Source organism: Gallinula chloropus (genome assembly GCF_964237585.1).
Source record: "Gallinula chloropus genome assembly, chromosome: 4".
Lineage (NCBI taxonomy): Eukaryota > Metazoa > Chordata > Aves > Gruiformes > Rallidae > Gallinula > Gallinula chloropus.
Window position 1 is genome coordinate 15,750,688 of NC_140088.1, and position 18,857 is coordinate 15,769,544.

At 42.0% G+C, this 18,857-nt stretch overlaps 1 protein-coding gene across 1 annotated transcript in view; it reads right to left on the bottom strand.

Annotated features, from left to right (window-relative positions):
• The window catches only part of PLEKHH1 (pleckstrin homology, MyTH4 and FERM domain containing H1), a gene marked incomplete at its 3' end in the record, with an annotated part of 52,365 nt that overhangs the window by 25,659 nt on the left and 7,849 nt on the right, over positions 1 to 18,857 (bottom strand). The window contains exons 2-7 of the mRNA XM_084263379.1: positions 17,614 to 17,789; positions 12,274 to 12,336; positions 9,383 to 9,532; positions 8,048 to 8,131; positions 6,518 to 6,599; positions 2,051 to 3,060 (exon numbers count right to left, since the gene is read on the bottom strand). Of these exons, the coding sequence (XP_084119505.1) occupies positions 2,051 to 3,060; positions 6,518 to 6,599; positions 8,048 to 8,131; positions 9,383 to 9,532; positions 12,274 to 12,336; positions 17,614 to 17,754 (1,530 nt within the window). The 5' untranslated portion in view covers positions 17,755 to 17,789. The remainder of the gene's footprint in view (positions 1 to 2,050; positions 3,061 to 6,517; positions 6,600 to 8,047; positions 8,132 to 9,382; positions 9,533 to 12,273; positions 12,337 to 17,613; positions 17,790 to 18,857) is intronic.

The following is an 18,857-nucleotide window of genomic DNA, read 5'->3' on the forward strand; positions in this document are numbered from 1 at the left end:
AAGAGCCCTAAACCAGGACAATTTATAAAGTCACTATCTGCAAAGGATTCCCATTCTCCTATAATGGAATGAAAGAAATGCCTGGAATGATCTTGGTAAACATGTATCTGTTATAACAGCATATGGAGCTTTTAGTTCAAAAGGATCTCCAAGTGCTTTACAAATTGACAAGCATTCCGTGGAGGTAACCCAAACCTGTAACTAAATGCAATGTTATGACTATGACATCCACCAGTCTATAACGGATAAAAATCAAAGATAGGAATCCTCTTACTGCTCCTTAAAGCATACAATCAAGGACTATCAGATTACACATGTAATACATAAGCATGAAAGTACTGCAAAAAAAAGCACACCAAAAAAAAAAAGATAGAATTAGTATCTTTCTGAATGTATAGGTATTGTGATTTAGTCGCTGATGAAATATGTTGCTCATTTTTTTCCCCAGACTTTCTTTTATTCAGGGTACATAATGGACTTTACTTAATGATTAAGCTGCTACTTAATATTCTATTCATGCTTTAGTGTTTGATACACTTAAATGTGCCCTACTTGGATACACTTATTCAACTCTGGTCTGAAGACAAAATAATGGATTTTGTTGTGGCTTTCCTGACTAACACTGTGATGCTTTACTAACACTAATAAAAAAGTTTACAAAAACCCTGGGAGGGACATTGATGGGTGCTATCACTACTTTCTAGAAGAGAAACTCAGATATAGGTTCTTTGAAGTATCCAATATCTTTGGAGTACTCATTTCAAAATGTTCAAGACCTGACTTTTTGAGAATTTATCAACATACAACACTGTAATGAAAACAGCTGAATACTACTGCAGCAGAGAAGTACAAACATTCAGAGAAGTTACACATTCAGAAGGTGTGTGTAGAGATGGTTATCAACTCTGAAAAATTTAGCTAAAGGGACTAGAACAACTCTAGTTCTCCCTAGGGACTATGGGCACTCTAGATCAGAGAAAGGACTAGAAGTCAGAGATGCATTTCCCTTCTATCAAATGAGTATACTGTTCATGACAACTTTCTGACTACTGCAACAAAAAACCCCCTGGCATCTTGAAAGCTGAAGTTTATTTTACTGCACTATCCAGCTTCATCCCCATCACAGTTCCATACTATGGACTGAATGAAAAGAGATTCCTTTGGAAAAACAGCTGTGATTATACTGAGGTTTAAATTGGTATTGTAAAGGACACAGCAAAAGATCATGAATAAGGTTCTGTTTTCATAGAAAAAAGTTCTAAAACATGAGGATTAACAATGAGTGTTGGACTTTGCACCTTCAATTTGCCACTTGTTTGCCTGGGACTTTAAAAAAGCAAGTTAGAGTAATGGAATTATCTCTTTTGATACGATACTGATTCCCAGCATATATTGATTTCCAACAACTTTATCAATTAGACAGACACATTAACAAACAATCCAACCATCTAAACCCAACAAGTAACTGATATTGATAACAACAGAAGTCACGAGACTCATACTTCTCATGTGAGACTATACTCCTGTCTCATGTGAAGTAAGCAGTAGGATGTGTATTCATTTTACCAAAGACTTTCACAAAACTTTGCTGATAGTAGAAATATACCACGAGACAGAACGCTGAGATCTAATCCATGTATGTATTCTAGTGTTCACCGCCTTTTCTGACCCTGGTCTGGTCCATTCACTTGCATTTATGACTTGCTTTTCTATCTTAAACACATGACTACAGAACCAAGGATTAACTTTTGATGACCCATAGGAATAAACCACAATGCAGTACCCTTGACTTTGTTTTTTTTCATGTTTCTTGAGTACCATTTTCTTCAATGGATTTTTATTTTTTCCCCTTGCAAAGAGACAAGAACAAAAGAATGGTCTGTGAAACCAGCATGCCCCACTGTCTGGACTGTCAGGCTAGGTGGTTTAGAAATGTGAAGGATGTTCACAGGAAACAATTGCTTGGGACTATGAGCTGTTTTAGGCTAAGTACAGGGCACTACTTAAAGATAAGCAGCACTTTTTAGACTGTTGTCCTTGCATTTCTTACCCATGATGGGAATCTGTGCAGCGGTGGTGTGGGAGGTTTACCTTCTGAGTCAAGTACTCCAGTCTCAGAACTCACAGCTTCTCTTTTCCCTGCAGGTAAGTGGTTGATTTCCTCACACACTCCAGCTTCTTCCCTCACCAGGCCCCGTTCTGTCTCCATCTTCTCCAGTAACTCATCATCATCAATATCTGTCTCCTTCACTTGCCTGTGGCAGACTGGAGAGTCTGTTATGGGCTGGAAGGTGCTAGCCTCCAAGCTCATTACACAGTGAGAAGAATTAGCCCCTGGCTGTGGTTGGCTGTAATGTCTCTTGGCTAGCTGGATACTGTCTCTTGGTGTATTGGAAGTTCGTATTTTTGGAAAGGTCATACTACTGCCAAGGCCACATTCCCTCCCTGGACAGAAGGAATGTGCTGTAACAGCCGATGTTGACACAACCAGGGGTGGCTCAGCAGGTTGGAGGTGGCCCTCAAGCATATTCATTATTTCCCCTGAGGAAGAGGAGTCCAGCCGGTGGGAGCGGAACCTGGCACTCAGATCATCAGAGAAGCGGGTGCCATCCAAAGCCACTTGTTGCAAGGTGCTCACAGTGCTACAGTTTCCATCCAAAGATGACTGGAAGGACAAAGCCTCAAGGATTCTTCTGGCCTCAGCTGGAGGATCCAGTGATGCAGGATCAGAGCACCCTACCCCGTGTTCAGAATTTATGACTGGGAATACATCTTTGTTTGTGGAGACATCCCAGCTTGATGGGTCAGACATGAACCTCAGAGTGCTCTCAGAAAGCAGAGATTTATCCTCTCCATCTTCAGTCAAGGTGTCACTGGCAACAACTATGTTAGCTGTAGATAGGACACATTTGGTAGGTTCTGTCTGACACACCTGTCTGAAGCCAGGTGCAAGGAGCACAGATTTCTGGTCTACATTCTCAGCAGAAGAGGCTTTTGATGCTCTGGCCTTCAGAGAATTACAGCTCCAAAGAGACTCAAAGGGAGGAATACTGGTCATACCTACAACGGAGGAGAACATAAGGTTAGGGCATCCAAATACTTTACTGTCTAAATTGTTACTTGCTGGTATGTCATTCATTTCACAGAATCACAAGGTTGGAAGAGACCTTTGAAGATCATCAAGTCCAACCAATCCCATCCTAAGCTAAACCATATCCCTAAGTACCTCATCAACCCTTTTTTTGAACACACCCAGGGATGGTGACTCAACCACCTCCCTGGGCAGCCTGTTCCAGGCCCTGACAACTCTTTCAGTAAAAAATTTTTTTCTAATCTCCAATCTAAACCTTCCCTGGCACAGCTTCATGCCATTTCCCCTTGTTCTATCTTCTGTCACCTGGCTGAAGAGACCATCACCCACCTCTCTACAACCTCCCTTCAGGTAGTTGTAGGTGGTGATAAGGTCTCCCCTCAGCCTCCTCTTCTCCAGGTTCCCTCAGCTGTTCCTCATACAATTTGCCCTCCAGCCCCTTCACCAGGCTGGTTGCCCTTCTCTGCACTTGCTCAAGGACCTCGATGTCCTTCTTATGGTGGGGAGCCCAGAACTGCACACAGTACTCAAGGTGTGGCCTCACCAATGTCGAGTACAGGGGCACAATTACCTCCCTAGACCTACTGGCCACACTGGTTTTGATACAAGCCAAGATGCCATTGGCCTTCTTGGCAGCCCGGGAACACTGCTGGCTCATATTCAGTCTGCAGTCAACCAACACCCCCAGGTCCTTCTCTTCCTGACAGTCTCCCCCAAGCCTGTAGCACTGCATGGGGTTGTTATGTCCCATGTGCATCACTCTACACTTGGCCATGTTAAACTTCATCCCACTGGTCCCAGCCCATCAGTCCAGTCTGTTCAGATCGCTCTGAAAAGCCTCCCAACCCTCAGGCAGATCAACACTTCCTCCCAGTTTAGTGTCATCTGCAAATTACTGAGGGAGCATTCAACCCCTTCATCAAGGTCATTGATAAAGATGTTGAACAAGACTGGACCCAGGACTGAGCCCTGGGGGATGCCACTTGCGACCAGCCTCCAGCTGGATTTGGTTCCATTCACCACCACCCTTTGGGCCCATCCATCCAGCCAGTTTTTAACCCAGCTGAGGGTCCACCTGTCCAGGCCAGTGGCAACCAGTCTCTCAGTCAGAATGCTGTGAGAAACCATGTCAGAGGCTTTATTGAAGTCCAGGTAGACCACATCCACAGCCTTCCCCTTGTCCATTAAGCGGGTCACCTGTATATGGCCTGACTAGGACAATGCAGGATAGAAAGGAGTTGGCTGGGCACAGGCATAACAGAAGTGCTATACATTCATAGCTGGGAATAGTAGAGAAGAGACGAACAGAAAATTATTAATCACTGTTTCTTACAAAAGTAGATTTAAGGAGTGCTTAATGAAATTATCAGGCAGTGTGGTGGAAATTTATACAAGGAAGGGTTTTCTTGATGGCTTCTTCTTTTTCCCCAGACAATAAAGGAAATAGAATGCTGTGGTGTCCAAAAGATAGGTCAGAAAGTAATTTACTAGTGATACAAATAACAGTTTAGAGAAGCACTGGCCTAAAACATTGACAGGAGAAGCTGGAAGGGCACAGAGGGGAGGACAGATTTACTTATAGTATTTTATACACTTTTCTGAAATATCCATGGCCAACCAGGAGACAGGATAGTGGCCTACACAAGCTTTCAAGTCTACCTCAATATAGAAATTTTTACTTTTACCTATCCATGATTATGTCTCCTCTTGAAAAGATCCATGAGGAAGAAGTGCACCTATCAACACATTACTTTGACAAAAGTCATCTAAGTGGACAGAACACTGCCTAGTGGGGCTTTTGACTTTTGATTTAAGCCACCAAATAAGCTCATGTGATTCCTCCCATACCAAGGGCTAGATGAGGCTTCCAGCATACATATGGAGACCTTCATAACCATCTCACGAATCAGTGAGGTTCATCTCTTTTCAATAATTTCCTTAGGGATTTTTGCTATCCTTTTATACTATATAATCAGAGCATTGCTTTCTGACAGTTTAGATGTCTTTGCTGTGAAAACATCCTTTTCTTTATTTTTTTCCTCTGGCCTTTCAGTTGCTATACTTGAAGGAGACATAAGAGAGCTCCTAGGCTGCCACCATTGTCCTTTATCTATTTAGTACTTATCCTTTATAATTCTTTCTTCTTTTCTAATGACTAGATTTAAAGGCTATCTGGGTTCTACAGGTTGAATAGCAGCGTTAGGGTATGAGAAAGTGTGAACAAAACTGAGAGCAGATGATGGTACCTCCTTTTATGGTTTTCATTGACCTTGGCATTTATATGTTGCCTGACTGAGAACCAAGTCATAAGATGCTTTGGAAGCTGCAGAAATATGGGTGAGTGTGACTCTGCACAGTTATTGTTGAAAATGCTGCCTGAACACAGAACTCCACAGACATTGCTTAACCAGAATGGTTTTCACAAGGAAGTAGAAACAAGCTGAAGACCCAAAGTAACTGAGGGAAGGGCAAACTGCAGAATAAATCAGTGTTGGATGTGGAGGAGATGAAGCCAGCTGTTGGAAACACAGTTGAGAAAAAGACAACCATGAGAGCTTGACCTTGGCACTTAAGTCACAAGGAACTGAAAGGTAACAAAGCTATTAACACCATGTAGCACTATTGCACACTGATTCTGGCACACATTTTCCCCCCACTCCGAGGTAAATGATTAGTGTAGAGTGAAAAGAGGCCATTCTTTTTAAATATTATTGGTGTTTTTTCAGCTTCCTTAATGTGACAGAATATGAAGCAGAGACAGCTGTTACTATGAGCATGGCAAGCAAGAAGAGATTTTATTCTCTGCAGAGGCCACTGAATTCAGCCTGGCACAATGAGACTAGTTGGGGAAAAGAGGAACAGAGCTGTTTACTGCCCAGAGAGTTGGGATCCAGGGAACACTTAATACCAGATTATTAACGCAGCTTACCAGCCATTCTCTTTTTATAAACAGCCAGAGCCAGAGGGGATGAGAAAAACCCAGTCATAAAGCATGTATCTAGAAGCATGGTGGGATTTAGAAGGAATTTTGCCCTATTGCCTTGCTGTGGAGAGATAGGAATGCCAGAAAGACTTCTGCAGGAAAGAAATGCCCCCTGCCTTCATGCCCAGAGAAGTTTGGGAGACTGGCTCATCTTACTGTGAGCAAAGTGGTTTATTTTAATGGCAAAAGCAGACTCGGAGGGGGCGGGGGGAGGGGGAGGGTGTCTGTGCTCAATAGCTGGTGAGAAACAAATTAAAAATTTGTAAGGCAGGTAAGCAACATTATTTCCATCTGAAAAAAATGGATCCACTGAGGAACAGTACAGTTTTACTGTCTGCTGTCACAAATGTTAATTTATTACAAAGTTAAGAATACAACCCAGGAATGCTGACTTCCACTGTTGTGGTGGTTACTCCGCTGCAATGCCAGGTGAACTCATTTACCTTGCAATGTATCCTGAAGGGTTTCAATTTGCTCTGTCAGCCTCTGATTGCAGTTTTTCAGGTGGTAATTTTCTATCTCAAGCTATGAAACAACAATAAAAAAATGAAAGAATGCAAAACTCTGTGTGCATGTGTTCCACTATATAGAACATGTCTTCATTTCTATTACATTCAGGAGTCTGAACAGAGAAAAAGGATGGGTAATCTACCAATTGCCTTGAAGTCCCTCTCAGCAGCTTTGCTAGACAACCCACTTAAACATTTTGCTGTGCTTTCTCAAATAGCCTCTGTACATAGTATTTACACTTTTCAAATAGGTATTTTTATTTCCTTCACTGGTGTTTTTTATAATTTAAATAACTGTCATGAAAGAGAGGAGCATTTTTCCCCTCTTTCCCTGTATGTGGTAAAAGGAGATCCCCCAGACTCAAGGGACAAAAGAGAAAAAATAAATGTAAATGCACCCTTAATTGTAATTAGTGCACAAGTGATTCACTGCAAATCTGCCTTATGTCTTTGCTTGAAGTGTCTCAACATACATTATAAATGCAGCAGTGGTACACCCAAAGAGGCTTCTCTCTTGATGGAATTGATGTTGAAATTGCACCCATGGCACTCTCTAAAGCAACACAGATGAAAGTCCTTCAGTGGTCCACATGTGCATGGTGTGCACCTGGCACAAACTTCATTGCCAGTACAGACCCAATGTGAATGTAGGCTCCTGTGTTCACAGCAGGTCATACCCCCAACCCCTGCACTTCCTCCTTTCTGCTGCACCAGTCAGTTATGTAGGTTCATCTTTAATTATCTTACACAGGAAAACAAAATAGAAGCACAGCATTGCAATGAATTATCTAGGCAATTTCATGAAATTACAAAGTCACATCGTAACACGATTAGTACTCATAAGGACTGCTTCTTCCAACCCCAAAAAATTCCCTTTCTGGAATAAACTGGGAAATCTATGGCTTTAACTTGAAATAAAAAGAAAAGACCCACTCTAGTTGTTAAATTATTACTGCACCTACTGCTGACCCATTGCTATCTGTTTCTCTAGTGGGGCAATGAATTATGTCCAGACAGAGATTTAAGTCCACAGGATGGACAGGAGGAAGAGGTTAGACATCAGAAAATGCTGGTCAGTATTAAAAGAGCACTACTCAGAGATGGCAAATCAAGGAACAGCAAAGAACATGTATTTGTGCTAAAGCTGCTTTGTCAGAAATAAAGCCAGAAACTGCACCCAGGGAAAGAAGGGAAAGGCAAAGGAAAGCTAGGTGAAAGCTGCTTTGACTAGTAAATCTTCTTCAGGGAGTGCTTTCAGACCAGTCATTTACAGTTTGCCCAAAGCACTCAGCAGCCCTCAGTAAATGTGATGACCCTGGCTCTGCAATTGAGTCTATGCAGGGCCAAGCAAGCAGAAAGCCTCTGTGGCAGATTGACTATTGTCCCAACATAGGAGCCCGCTGGCAGTGCAGCCACAGTATCTAGTCATAGGCCTTGAAACCTGGCAGCAAACTGAATACTCACCTCTCTCAGCTTAAAAGTTACCCACTCTTTGATCTTGGCAGCTTTCTCTTGAACTATTTTGGCTTCCTCAGTCCTCAACTGTTTCTGTGTCAAAAAAGATTAGATGCCTTAGGAGAGTACAACTAACTTCTGAGAAAGTTACTGCATCAGGAGTGACTTAAACATTGAAGGTCCCATTCCAGGCATAAGATTTAAGACTGCTATTTGGATAGTATTTTATTTTTAGAAAAAAAAATTAAAATCAAGCTCTAAGTTGTCTTATGTGGTTCCTGGAGTCAGATTCAGAGGGTTGTTTCAAGAGCTTGTTGTGGAATAGCAAAACCCAGCTCAGGTTTCAATCAGGTATCGATTGCCCACCTACCAGTTTCCTTTGTGTAAAGTCTGCAACTTTTCCAGTTTTAGATTATTTTGCAGCATTGCTGTAATGTTTCCCCGGCCTACACACACATTGTAATAAAACAGTGTAATTTTTCAAGCAAAAGGGATTCGACTGGTGCAAGTGCAAGGGTATAGACCTATAGATGAATAAGATGGAAACTAATACTAACAAGGTACTTAACACACACAATATTCTCACCAAGAAAGCAAGTTAAAAGAACAACAACAAACCAAACCAGCTTACCAATCTGCTTTGCCCTTGAAATAGGTGACAGTGTGAAGTGTAACTCAAATGGCATAGAATTTTACACAAAAAGCCCACTTATGAACTATTATTATTTAAAAGTAACATACTTAGCAACATCTAAACCCACCTCATTTCTCATGTTATAAAGACCACAGAGCAAGGCCTTTACTAGAGTCAAAATACAAGCCCTGCTGTAGATGTAGTTCCTGCCTTCCACCAACTGAGAATGGAAGAGACTAAGAACTATCCATAGTGGGAAACAGCTGTTCTCTCATAATGAGGACACATGACAAGATACGACCTATGCTAAAGGATTCTTGAAGAGTATAAGCCAAGTTAGAGATGGGCTACATAATGATTTCGCAGAGAAATCTATATGCTAGGAAGTCAGAGAAATACTATGGCCAGACTCTAGCATTACAATTAAGAATCTGAACACTGACTGAACAGTAACAGAAGGAAATACTTTAGGACATTGACCAAACTCCTACAATGAAGAGACAAGTGTTAGTGAGGCTGAATGAGTGGTTTTTGCCTGAAAAGAGAAAGGAAGGACAGGATCTTCCACTGAGCAGGACATAATTTTACAGCTCATCTGAGGCAAGTGAGTTGCTGATTATATAATGGAGATATAATCCATACCTTTGAAACATTACACAGTCCTTCCAACTCATGAAAGCTGCAGGTCTCACTGTACGAGATATCTTTACCTGTTTTGCTAACTGTGTCTCCAACCTGTTGATTAGATCTTGCTTTCCTTGCACTGTGTCCATCAGCTCTTGGTATTTCCTGTGCAGGGTGCTGTCTGATTCACCAGTCTTCACATTGGCTAGTTTTATCTTCTCTTCCATAACTCTGACCTGTAATGACAATCAGAGGAAGATAAAAAACCTGAAACAATGCAAATGAAGGAGCTGCTTGTCTAGTGAAGATATGTGAAAGAACATAGAACATATCTTTTCACAGATATGTGAAAAGAACATTGTCCATTCATATGTAATGTTGAAGCAGTAAGAAATAAACACATTGTGGACTGAAATATTTGCACACCATTGGCCAAACAGACCCGACAGGTACTATAGCCAACACAGACGTATGTGCAAGGTACACCATACTTTCGTCCTTTGCAATACCATGGTCAGCTTTTTACCCCATTTACTACCAAGGTACACACCACAAAACACCAGCCATTAGCTTTAGATCAAGATTTCTTTAAGGAAATGTCATATGGAGTTCCTTACTCCTCCTGTCCCCCACTTAGAAAATGTTTTGGCAGCTTCTGTCTTTCTTACAAGTGTTTTCCCCATCCCTGCTAAGCAGTTACATGTCAGGTGTGCCTATCTTTGAGCTCCTGCCAGTGCCAACACCTGCTCATCTCAGCAGGAGAAGCACTAACATAAAGCTCCTTCACTACAAAGTTTCAATGCACTAAAGTCTAGCTGCTGCTGAAACCTTCCAGGTTTTCTGCAAGCTTTGAAAATCATCTTGCTTTCTCCAAAATCTGTGTCTCACAATATGGCAATCTGTTTCATTTTTACCTGTTGCACTGGATTATAAGACTTCATTTCTAAAGTTGAATGGAATTCTGCCATCTTAACTCAAACCTGCTAATTGTGGCACTTAATGATAGGAAAATGTCCAGTTCCAACACATCCCAGAGAGACTAAATCTGCAAAGAAACCAACTCCAGACACCGTTCATTTGACAGGAGTTTGGAACCAGGGAGGGAGAATGCAAACAGTGATCTGAGCACTTCAGAGTCTGTGCAAGAGTTACTCATGCTCTGTTGAGCAGCTTACACTTCATACTTGCAGAAGCTGTGTTTTGTCCTCTTGTCTGCCTGCATTAGGCAGAGAAGCAAGTTGCCACTTCTTCATATGGAATCAGAAAGGTAGGCACCCAACATCCGAGCCAGAAAACTAAGCCTGCTGAGTCGGATGTGTTTTCATTAGAGTTTAGGGTGATTATAGTAAAAATAAATGGCCCCTCCTTTCTGTCTGATGCCTAAATGCTGACTCTGTAGTAGAGGCTCAGAGAGGGGACTGCAAACATGTGATTTCCTTAATTGAGGTTGGCAGCTACGGGAGTCCATTGAATTAACAAACCCAACTCCCTCAGACTCCTGGAGAGAAAGATAACAAGAGATTTTACACTTGATGTGGACCCCTCTCATTTGTCAGCTGCTTCTCATTCATGGTGAATATACTTGTTAGTGAATGGTTCTATTCCTTATGCTGTCAGTTCTTCAGCCTGTCAGGCAGCAATGAAGTATTTCTCTAGGAACATTTTTCCCTGGATGTGGATAAGGTTGTTGGAAAGACGGACCCCACAACTTTGAGGGTCGCTAGTCTTTAGGACCTGCCAACACATGACTGTGGCAGGTAAGTGAAGGCAAACCTAACTTCTCCTACATCTTCCCAGCCAAGTTCTCCATCTCTTGCCCATTCTCTGACCTGGGTTTGACTTGCTCTCCATCTGCTCCCCTGCTGTCATTGCATCTAAGCATATATCATGGACACTCTACTTCTGTCATTCAGGTGCCTGCTAGTATGATGCCTCTGGCCTGTAACTGTATTTCCTTCTTGGTACTGTCACAGTGACAATGTTACCTTTGCCTGTGTTGGTGAAGTCTTCTGGGGACTTACTGATAATACTACTCAAGAATTTACCTCTCATTCTTGGTTGGCAATTACTATAATAGTGACTAGCAATAGCATCTTTCCTATATTTAAGCTGGTAAGAAAATATTTTGACATCAACATCAAACTGGCATGGAATAGTATGTTTATAACACTGTCTACTCAGTCCTTCAGTTCTCTTCGACCATTTGTGGCCATCTTGCACAGTTCTTAGTTCTGCACTTTAATCTCTGACTTGCTCAGTCCTGCAGATCTTTTCCAGGTGGAGGGAGCTGGTTCACTTCAAACCTTCCCTTCAGCAGTGACCTGCAGTGATGCAGGAGGTCACACCATCTGGCCTTTCCTGGCTCTTTTGTTTTTATAATACTTCTTACACTGCAGACTGTACAACAATCCATTATTCTTTATATCCTGTTCACCCACTGAAGTCTCTTTCTTGATTATTCAAGAAGCATGGAAGGCGTAGCTTAGACAATATGCCTAATTTTTATATGGTTACAGTAAAAAGGAACAAATTCAGCTCTTAATGCTTTCCTCTATGGGGTCCTGAGCCAGAGCAGTAATGACTAAAAGAAAGTCCAAAACAACTAGTAGATTTTGCAGACACACCCTTACTTCTTTCACAGAACCTCTCTACTTGCAGACAAGGCCTTACCAGTAAGTACTCATAAGTATTTGTTTTCTGAGGACCTGCCAGGCAGCTCCATCTCTGCACTTTAATCCTGAGGTACAATATCCCCTTCCTTTCCTATAACCAAGCATACCTACCATGGATCACGGGGTAAAGGCTGTGAAGCTGAGAGCCAGATATCATGCACAGGTTTTTGCTTAGGATTCACCACTGTAAATCAATGTTTCCCTAGCAGAGCACAGCACTGCAGAGTGCTGTCTGTATGTTAGACTAGATGGAGAGTAAGTTACTGCTGGACTTGTACCAGAGCAACCATAAGAGAATCTCTTACCTGGTTTTCTGCATCCTCAGCTCTTTGCTCTGCTTCTACTACTCTCTGTTCCAACGCCTGCATCTTCAGAAGAGAAGGGCAGGAGACACAGAAAGAAAGAAAATAAATTAACATCACTGGATATTCACCTGTTTTAGTCAGGAATCTTCCATTTCTTGTGCACACCTACAGATCTTTGGCATCTTCTGGGTTAACTGGACAACCAGGAGAAAAAAAAAAGCCTTTGACCTACTTTGAATTTACCGGAACTGTTTTCTCATTAGCGAACTTCATCATTCATTACACGGGTCAAGGGAATAGTCCTAAAGTCTTGACCCCGTCTTTACAATTTACACACCATGACACACCACGGGCTGTCCTGCTAGAAGCCCATCTACAGTGTGCCATTCTTTCCTGGTTTTATTTCAGCTACAACTCATTCACAATGGTAGATAAAAATTAATTCGTCTTGGAAAGCTCAAAAGCAATTTCTCTATGATGCCACATTATAACTAACAAATACTTTGCTTTGGCTTCAAAAGCATCAGACAGTCATAACTGACAAGATTAACAATGATCTTAATTTTCCTACGCTTCTCTGTTTTAAAGAGATTTGCAAACTGACAATTCTGTGATTCTTTATCCAAGCATTGCTTCTATTGAAGACCAAGAACGCTGAATAGAATTTTATTCTAAATGTAGATAAACCACTTCATTCTCAGTGAAATCCTCTAAGAGCTTAGCACTGAAACCCAGCCTTTTTTTTTTAATAGCAACTTAAGATTTTATTCAATGCTTACAAGGTCATGTTCCATCACCTACCACGCTTCAACAGGTCTCAGTTTCATCCACCAAGCTGCAAAATTTGAGGAATGCTTCACATTTTCCAGCATTTACTTGTGTTTTACTAATGAAGGAACAATGTTGAAGCAGCTTCAGAAGATTAAGAGTCATGTTTAAAAAGCAGCAAAACCATAAAGGAAACTGAGTTCCTTTTCTCTCCAGTGCATTTTACAACTCTCGATAAAACACTGGAGCCAAGTTAGTCACTATGAAGACCAAACCAATACTTCTGAAAGTGGGACTTAATCCTCTTGGGTTGATCACCCAGAACGGAGATGTCACCATTCTTATGTTTCCATTTCCCTTCATTCAGATGGCAACAAGACAACTCTTGTTTTTGTACACACACATTGATCATAAGAGCAGACTGACCACTGGCAAACGCATCAGAAAGGTATGTGTATGCAGATACCCCAGCAGTCATAGAACTGCAAAAGCCATGCCATAACAAATTCTAATCACGAAGGTCAGAAAATGCCACATTTAGAATGAGACCTATCAGGTTTGCTTTTCTAGTCAAGCAATCAAGGACATCACAGTCTAGAGAGCTGAATATCCAAATCAAGGACATTCCTTTGGCAGAGGAACAGAGATGCCACAGAAGATTGCAGCCAAAGCTGCTCTGACTGAAGACCCGATGAGAGTCTTAGTAGAGGCTGAGCTCAAGGCAATCTGACACCGACAGCAAGAGTCTGGGTTACAACATGAGTGTGTCCATTAGGAACAGCGATCTGCTCTCTCATTTTTATCTGTTGGTCTCTGGATAGCTATGACTGCAGACAGGTAGCAGCAAAATGTATTGGTGAAAGACAGATAACTGGAGACATAATACACCTTGTGAAACAAAGACTGTTTATGACAGTAACTGGCCTCTGCCAGTTTTCTGATGAAAAACATGGGGGCCTACACACACACCAGACTTCAGGTGAATCCCTAGGCCTTTTCTATTCTCTTAGACTAATAATTCAGTCCTCCACAAAGTGAACAGACTCCATGAAAGACAGCATTGTTCCAACAAAAACTCATTGTTGTCCCAGCCTCATGACAGTTTGCATTGCTAGAAGTCCCTGGTTCCTGACCAGGACTGAGTATGTATGTTGGGGCCATTCCTGACCACTGCTGAAGTTATGAAATTTCTTGTGCAAGCAGGGTGACCTGGAAAAGTTCCAGTCAAATCAGTTACTTTTGTCACCCTAATTCCCTCTGTAGCCTTAAATGAACTTGTACTTTTCTTAACTTCCTGCACTACACTGTTGGGTTGTCCTACTATACCCTGTTAAATAATGGCTGTGTTTCTCCTCTGCACAAAACGATTACTTCACCCATCCCCAGTGTCAGCTGTCTCACTGTAACACACTCAGATTTAATACATCCATGCCTGGAAGGCTCTTTCAAATCCCTCAATGAATTAATAATAATGCTTGGTATTTACATGGGTCCTTTCATTCAAAATGCTTTATAATTTGACAAATGCTACTAAATAATTTGGCCCAGGTCACATAAAAAAAACCTCAGTGACCAAGCCAAATTCAAGTAACTTTTCTCCCAAACACTAGCCCAGAAAGCTTGTATGGAAGGAAACAGGCCTGGTTGTATAGCCAAGCTTCATGAGACAAAAGAGGCTTTTTCCAAGTGTTTGTTGAAGTAAGACACAGGCAGGTTAAAAGCTCTTCTAAAAGTCAGATTGCTCTCCTAAAAGCTGCAAAATATCCTCCTATCTACTGTTCACACAGGCTTTCCCTCTCCCGATGGCACAGAGCAGGGAAATAGAATTGAGAGGAAAAAAAAACTTCCTGCATGTCTCAGCCATATTTTCCTTCTGTTGTTCTCTTCCAGAGCTCACTCCTAACCAGGTCATCTTGCTGCCAAGGCAACGGGCTGCTATGTCGCTCACCAACAGAGGAATATCCCTTTCTTTGTGTGCATACAAGAAAGTCAGAGTGGAAACAACTGCCTTTTTCCAAAGGGATCAGATTCCTGCTGATGTCCCCAACAAGGCAGGACCCAGAGGTCTCATGCCCTGCAGGGATCCAGAAGGGCAGCAGAGCTTTGTCTTGGAAGGGCTCCAGTCTCTCTGCCACACCAACCCACAGTCGGGCTCTGTGCAGCTTGGGCAGCGCTGCTCAACAGCTGAGACTGGGCTACCAACGTGGAAGTTCACACCATGTGAACTAGGGCACTGGCATTACTGCTGGGCTTTAAATTCCTCATGTTCTGAGCAGCAGTGTAGATTATTCAATCTAAGCAGATTTTAAAAATTTGAAGCATTTAAACTGTTAGCACACATTGTATTACCAATGCCAGGCATGAACAGCTGGGGTTTTCTTTCTGAGTTAAAATAGTAAAATGTGCCTTAAAAAAAAAAAAAAGAGAAAATTGGTTATAAAGCCTGATTTAAAATGTGGGAGATCAGATTTCCAGGCCTTTCAATCAGTAGCTTCCAGTCCCCTGAGACAACCTAGCTGGTGACCAAGTATCACACCACTGTTAACATATTCTTCACTTTCCTTGGCAAAGTCACTTTTTTGTAATTAATTTTCCTGCCACTGCAAAGCATATCAAAGGGTCTCAGGGGCAATGCTCACCACAGGTTGGCCACATAGCTTCAAACTGTGTCCACCTCACATTTTTCAAGAGCTTTTCTCCTACCCTAAAAAAACTTTTTGAAAATGCAGTAATCTTTCAAATCACTCTGGATCTCTTCATTCTCACAAAGAGAATTGTAAGGTAAAAAATTGAAATCAGTTACAATAAAATAGATTAGAAAAATCCCTGGAGTTGGCATCACTATGCATAAAGCATATGTCTCCTTTAGTTCTGTGTCACTTCCCAGCCAAGGAGGAGAAAGAGACAGGGTGGAGAGAAGCCCCAGTGCTGTGACTACCGGGGAGCCCTGCAATCACTGAGGAGAAGGGAAAGAGGGTCTCTGAGCAAGCTTGCTGCAGAGTGGTCAGGAACCTGAGGCTCAGGACACTTCCCAACAGCAGTGTTGAACATGAAAGTTGCATGCTGAGCACCTGCTCCAGTGCCTCAAGTCCACTTGCATCAGGAGAGCCTACCAGAGCTGCCCCACAGACCCTGAGGCTCTCCCCTTCCCACGCAACATTTGGAGTAGGGATCTGCAAAGGTACTAGCTCTCTGACCCTTCACGTAAGTCTGAGGCCACACTGTACAAGTAGTTACAGAGTAACCTGATCACTGAACCAAGCTGCTCCTTAATCTTAGCAAAGGGAACATCGCTTGGACTGAAAGGTTCAATTAGTAGCAGCCAGGCCCCTCCTTGAGGAGCCCCCTGAAGCAGATGACAATTTTGTTCTCTGCCGTGGCCCACAAACCTCCCTAAGCAGACAGTCAGAAGACCTCTGGCAAGTCTGTTCTCCAAAAAGGAAGTTTGATGGGTGGTTTTCTTTGCTTTGTGTGGATAGTCAGGAAGTTTCTCAAAGCAGGAATTAATAAAGCACGAAGCCACAGATTCCATAATGCTGCCAGCGTAGAGTATTGCATGTGAGCGCTGCTGTCTTCACCAGACCCATCCGTGTTTGGGTTTTTTAATGCTCCTTTATTTAAGTGAACTTTATGACCACTTTCAATGTTTTCCAATGCAAGTAATCACTCAGCAAACTGCCACTGAAATAAACTGTTTTCTCTTTCCAATAGTAATTGAGTATCTGAGCAATCTTCCACCAGACTGTGATAAGCCAAATTTTGAAACAAAGAAGGAATCCCACAGCAATCTACAAACTTGGATTTTATGCAAATCACACATTAGTGGAAAAGGTTTCATTCAAATTGGAAAAATAACTCAATTTAAGGTACAAAAAAACCCACCAAAAAGTCACATCATGATAGAAAAAACCCAAACAAACCACAAACAAACAAACCAATAAGCCCCCCAAACCTTTGTCAGTCCTGTCTTCTCTTCTAGGATTGCAAATGAGTTCACTTAGTGCATTTGAAAGATTAGTAGGAGATGCCTCTAAACCCAGACAGATGTCATGCAAGTTTCTAACATCCAGACCTTAAAATATGTCAGTCCTGCTTCTAAGTATCCCCAGAATGTTTGGGGGGGATACGCAGTGTTATTCTAACACTATGGCAGTACATGTACCCCTGTCCAGCCCCTTAACATTGCAGCATAATTTGTAAGCTTTTCTATTGCCAGTCAAGTCTTGATCCTGCTGTTCCTATCCAAAATATCCATCTTTGCTCTGCAGCTGCCTCCGTCACTTTAGATACCCAGAATCTTACTGGTAGTGTTTTCCATCAGAATCCGACTATGTGGCGATTTTCCAGTAAACAAGACCAAATTCTTGTTTTCATTAATACCACTTTACACCACTAACAGGCACATCTCTGTATCTCATGTGATAAGCAGAGTGCAATAATACACTCTAATCAAGAAAGCTATCCCTACCACAAGTACCAGTTTTATTGGATGGCTCAGCATTTAGGGATTGTTTTTTTGCTCTTCTGCCATAACTCAGTGCAAAGTAGAAGCCGCCACCACCACTGCCTCACCTTCTCAGCTAACAGCTCTCGGATCTTGCTTGCCTGCAAGCGGAATTTGAAGAGCTGGGCCTCCAACGCAAGGCACCGCTTTTGCCAGTCCATACAGCTGCCGTTCTCCACTGTGAGTTCTGCCATTGTCAAGTTAATCATCCGCTTGGGATGTCATCTGAGGCGCTCTAAAAATCCTAGAAAAGAGAAGGGAAAAATATGTATTTTACATGGGCAAACCTTCATCCCTTGTTCCTAGTCTTTCTTGGCCTTACAGGACTGGTAACAAAGGCTATTTCTTCTGCGAGCAGAAGATGAAATGGTGCTGTCCCGAGTTATTGATATTGCCCTCTGCCAGAGGTCACCTTCAATGAATAACAGATAAATTAAAAAAACCTTTTGCCTTTAGAGAGAGTAAATAATTAATAATCCATCATATTGTGTATTCCACAAACAGCCTTACTGCCATCCCTACAGCGTTGCTCAGCAGCTACCTATAAACTCAGAGTATTTCTACTCCTGCCTCCTCTGACACATCACTGTAAACTCTCAAGTCACTAAAAACTCTTAAATGTAACTCAGGTCACACACCCATTATTAACCTGGGGTACCAGTGCCTTATCTTAAGCAGACTGTATTGAGAGAATGCAACTGGATTGCCAATCCCAAACTACTGGATACAGTCAGTCCACAGTAAGAGTAGCTGTACCACACTATCTGAACAATCACTTTGTTAAAACACACAGTGATCCCAGCCAGGAATAAGCTAGGGCTGAAGACAAAACACAGTGTGTGTGTTTGTCTACTAAAGTCCTTGCAGACATCAAGAGATAAACAGAATCCACAAAGTAGAAAGAGCTATGGTCTTTGAAGTAGCTTTATTTTCTTACTCCTGTTTAGACATTTCAGATACTTTGTGCTGATTTTAGAAGATATGTAAAATATAGGTAATAAGTGTCCTTAACCAAATTCAGGTGTTTATGAGCACTCACCAAAAAGGTTTGTAATACCAATACAGTGTGTGCAGTCCAGCAGCCAGCTGTATTAACAGCTCTAAACAAATGTTTACAAAGCCAGAACAGCTACTAGTTCATCAGCTTCACCAGAACACTGAAAACCATACTTAAAAGGAACTTCTCACCTGCTTGCAGGCAAACTTGGTGCTTTCCTGAACTGGGACCAAAGTAACAGACCAAGACTTGGGAGAGAGCAGTGAAATCACTCAGCTTTGTTGCCTTTACATCTGCTTTTGCACGGTGGGAAAG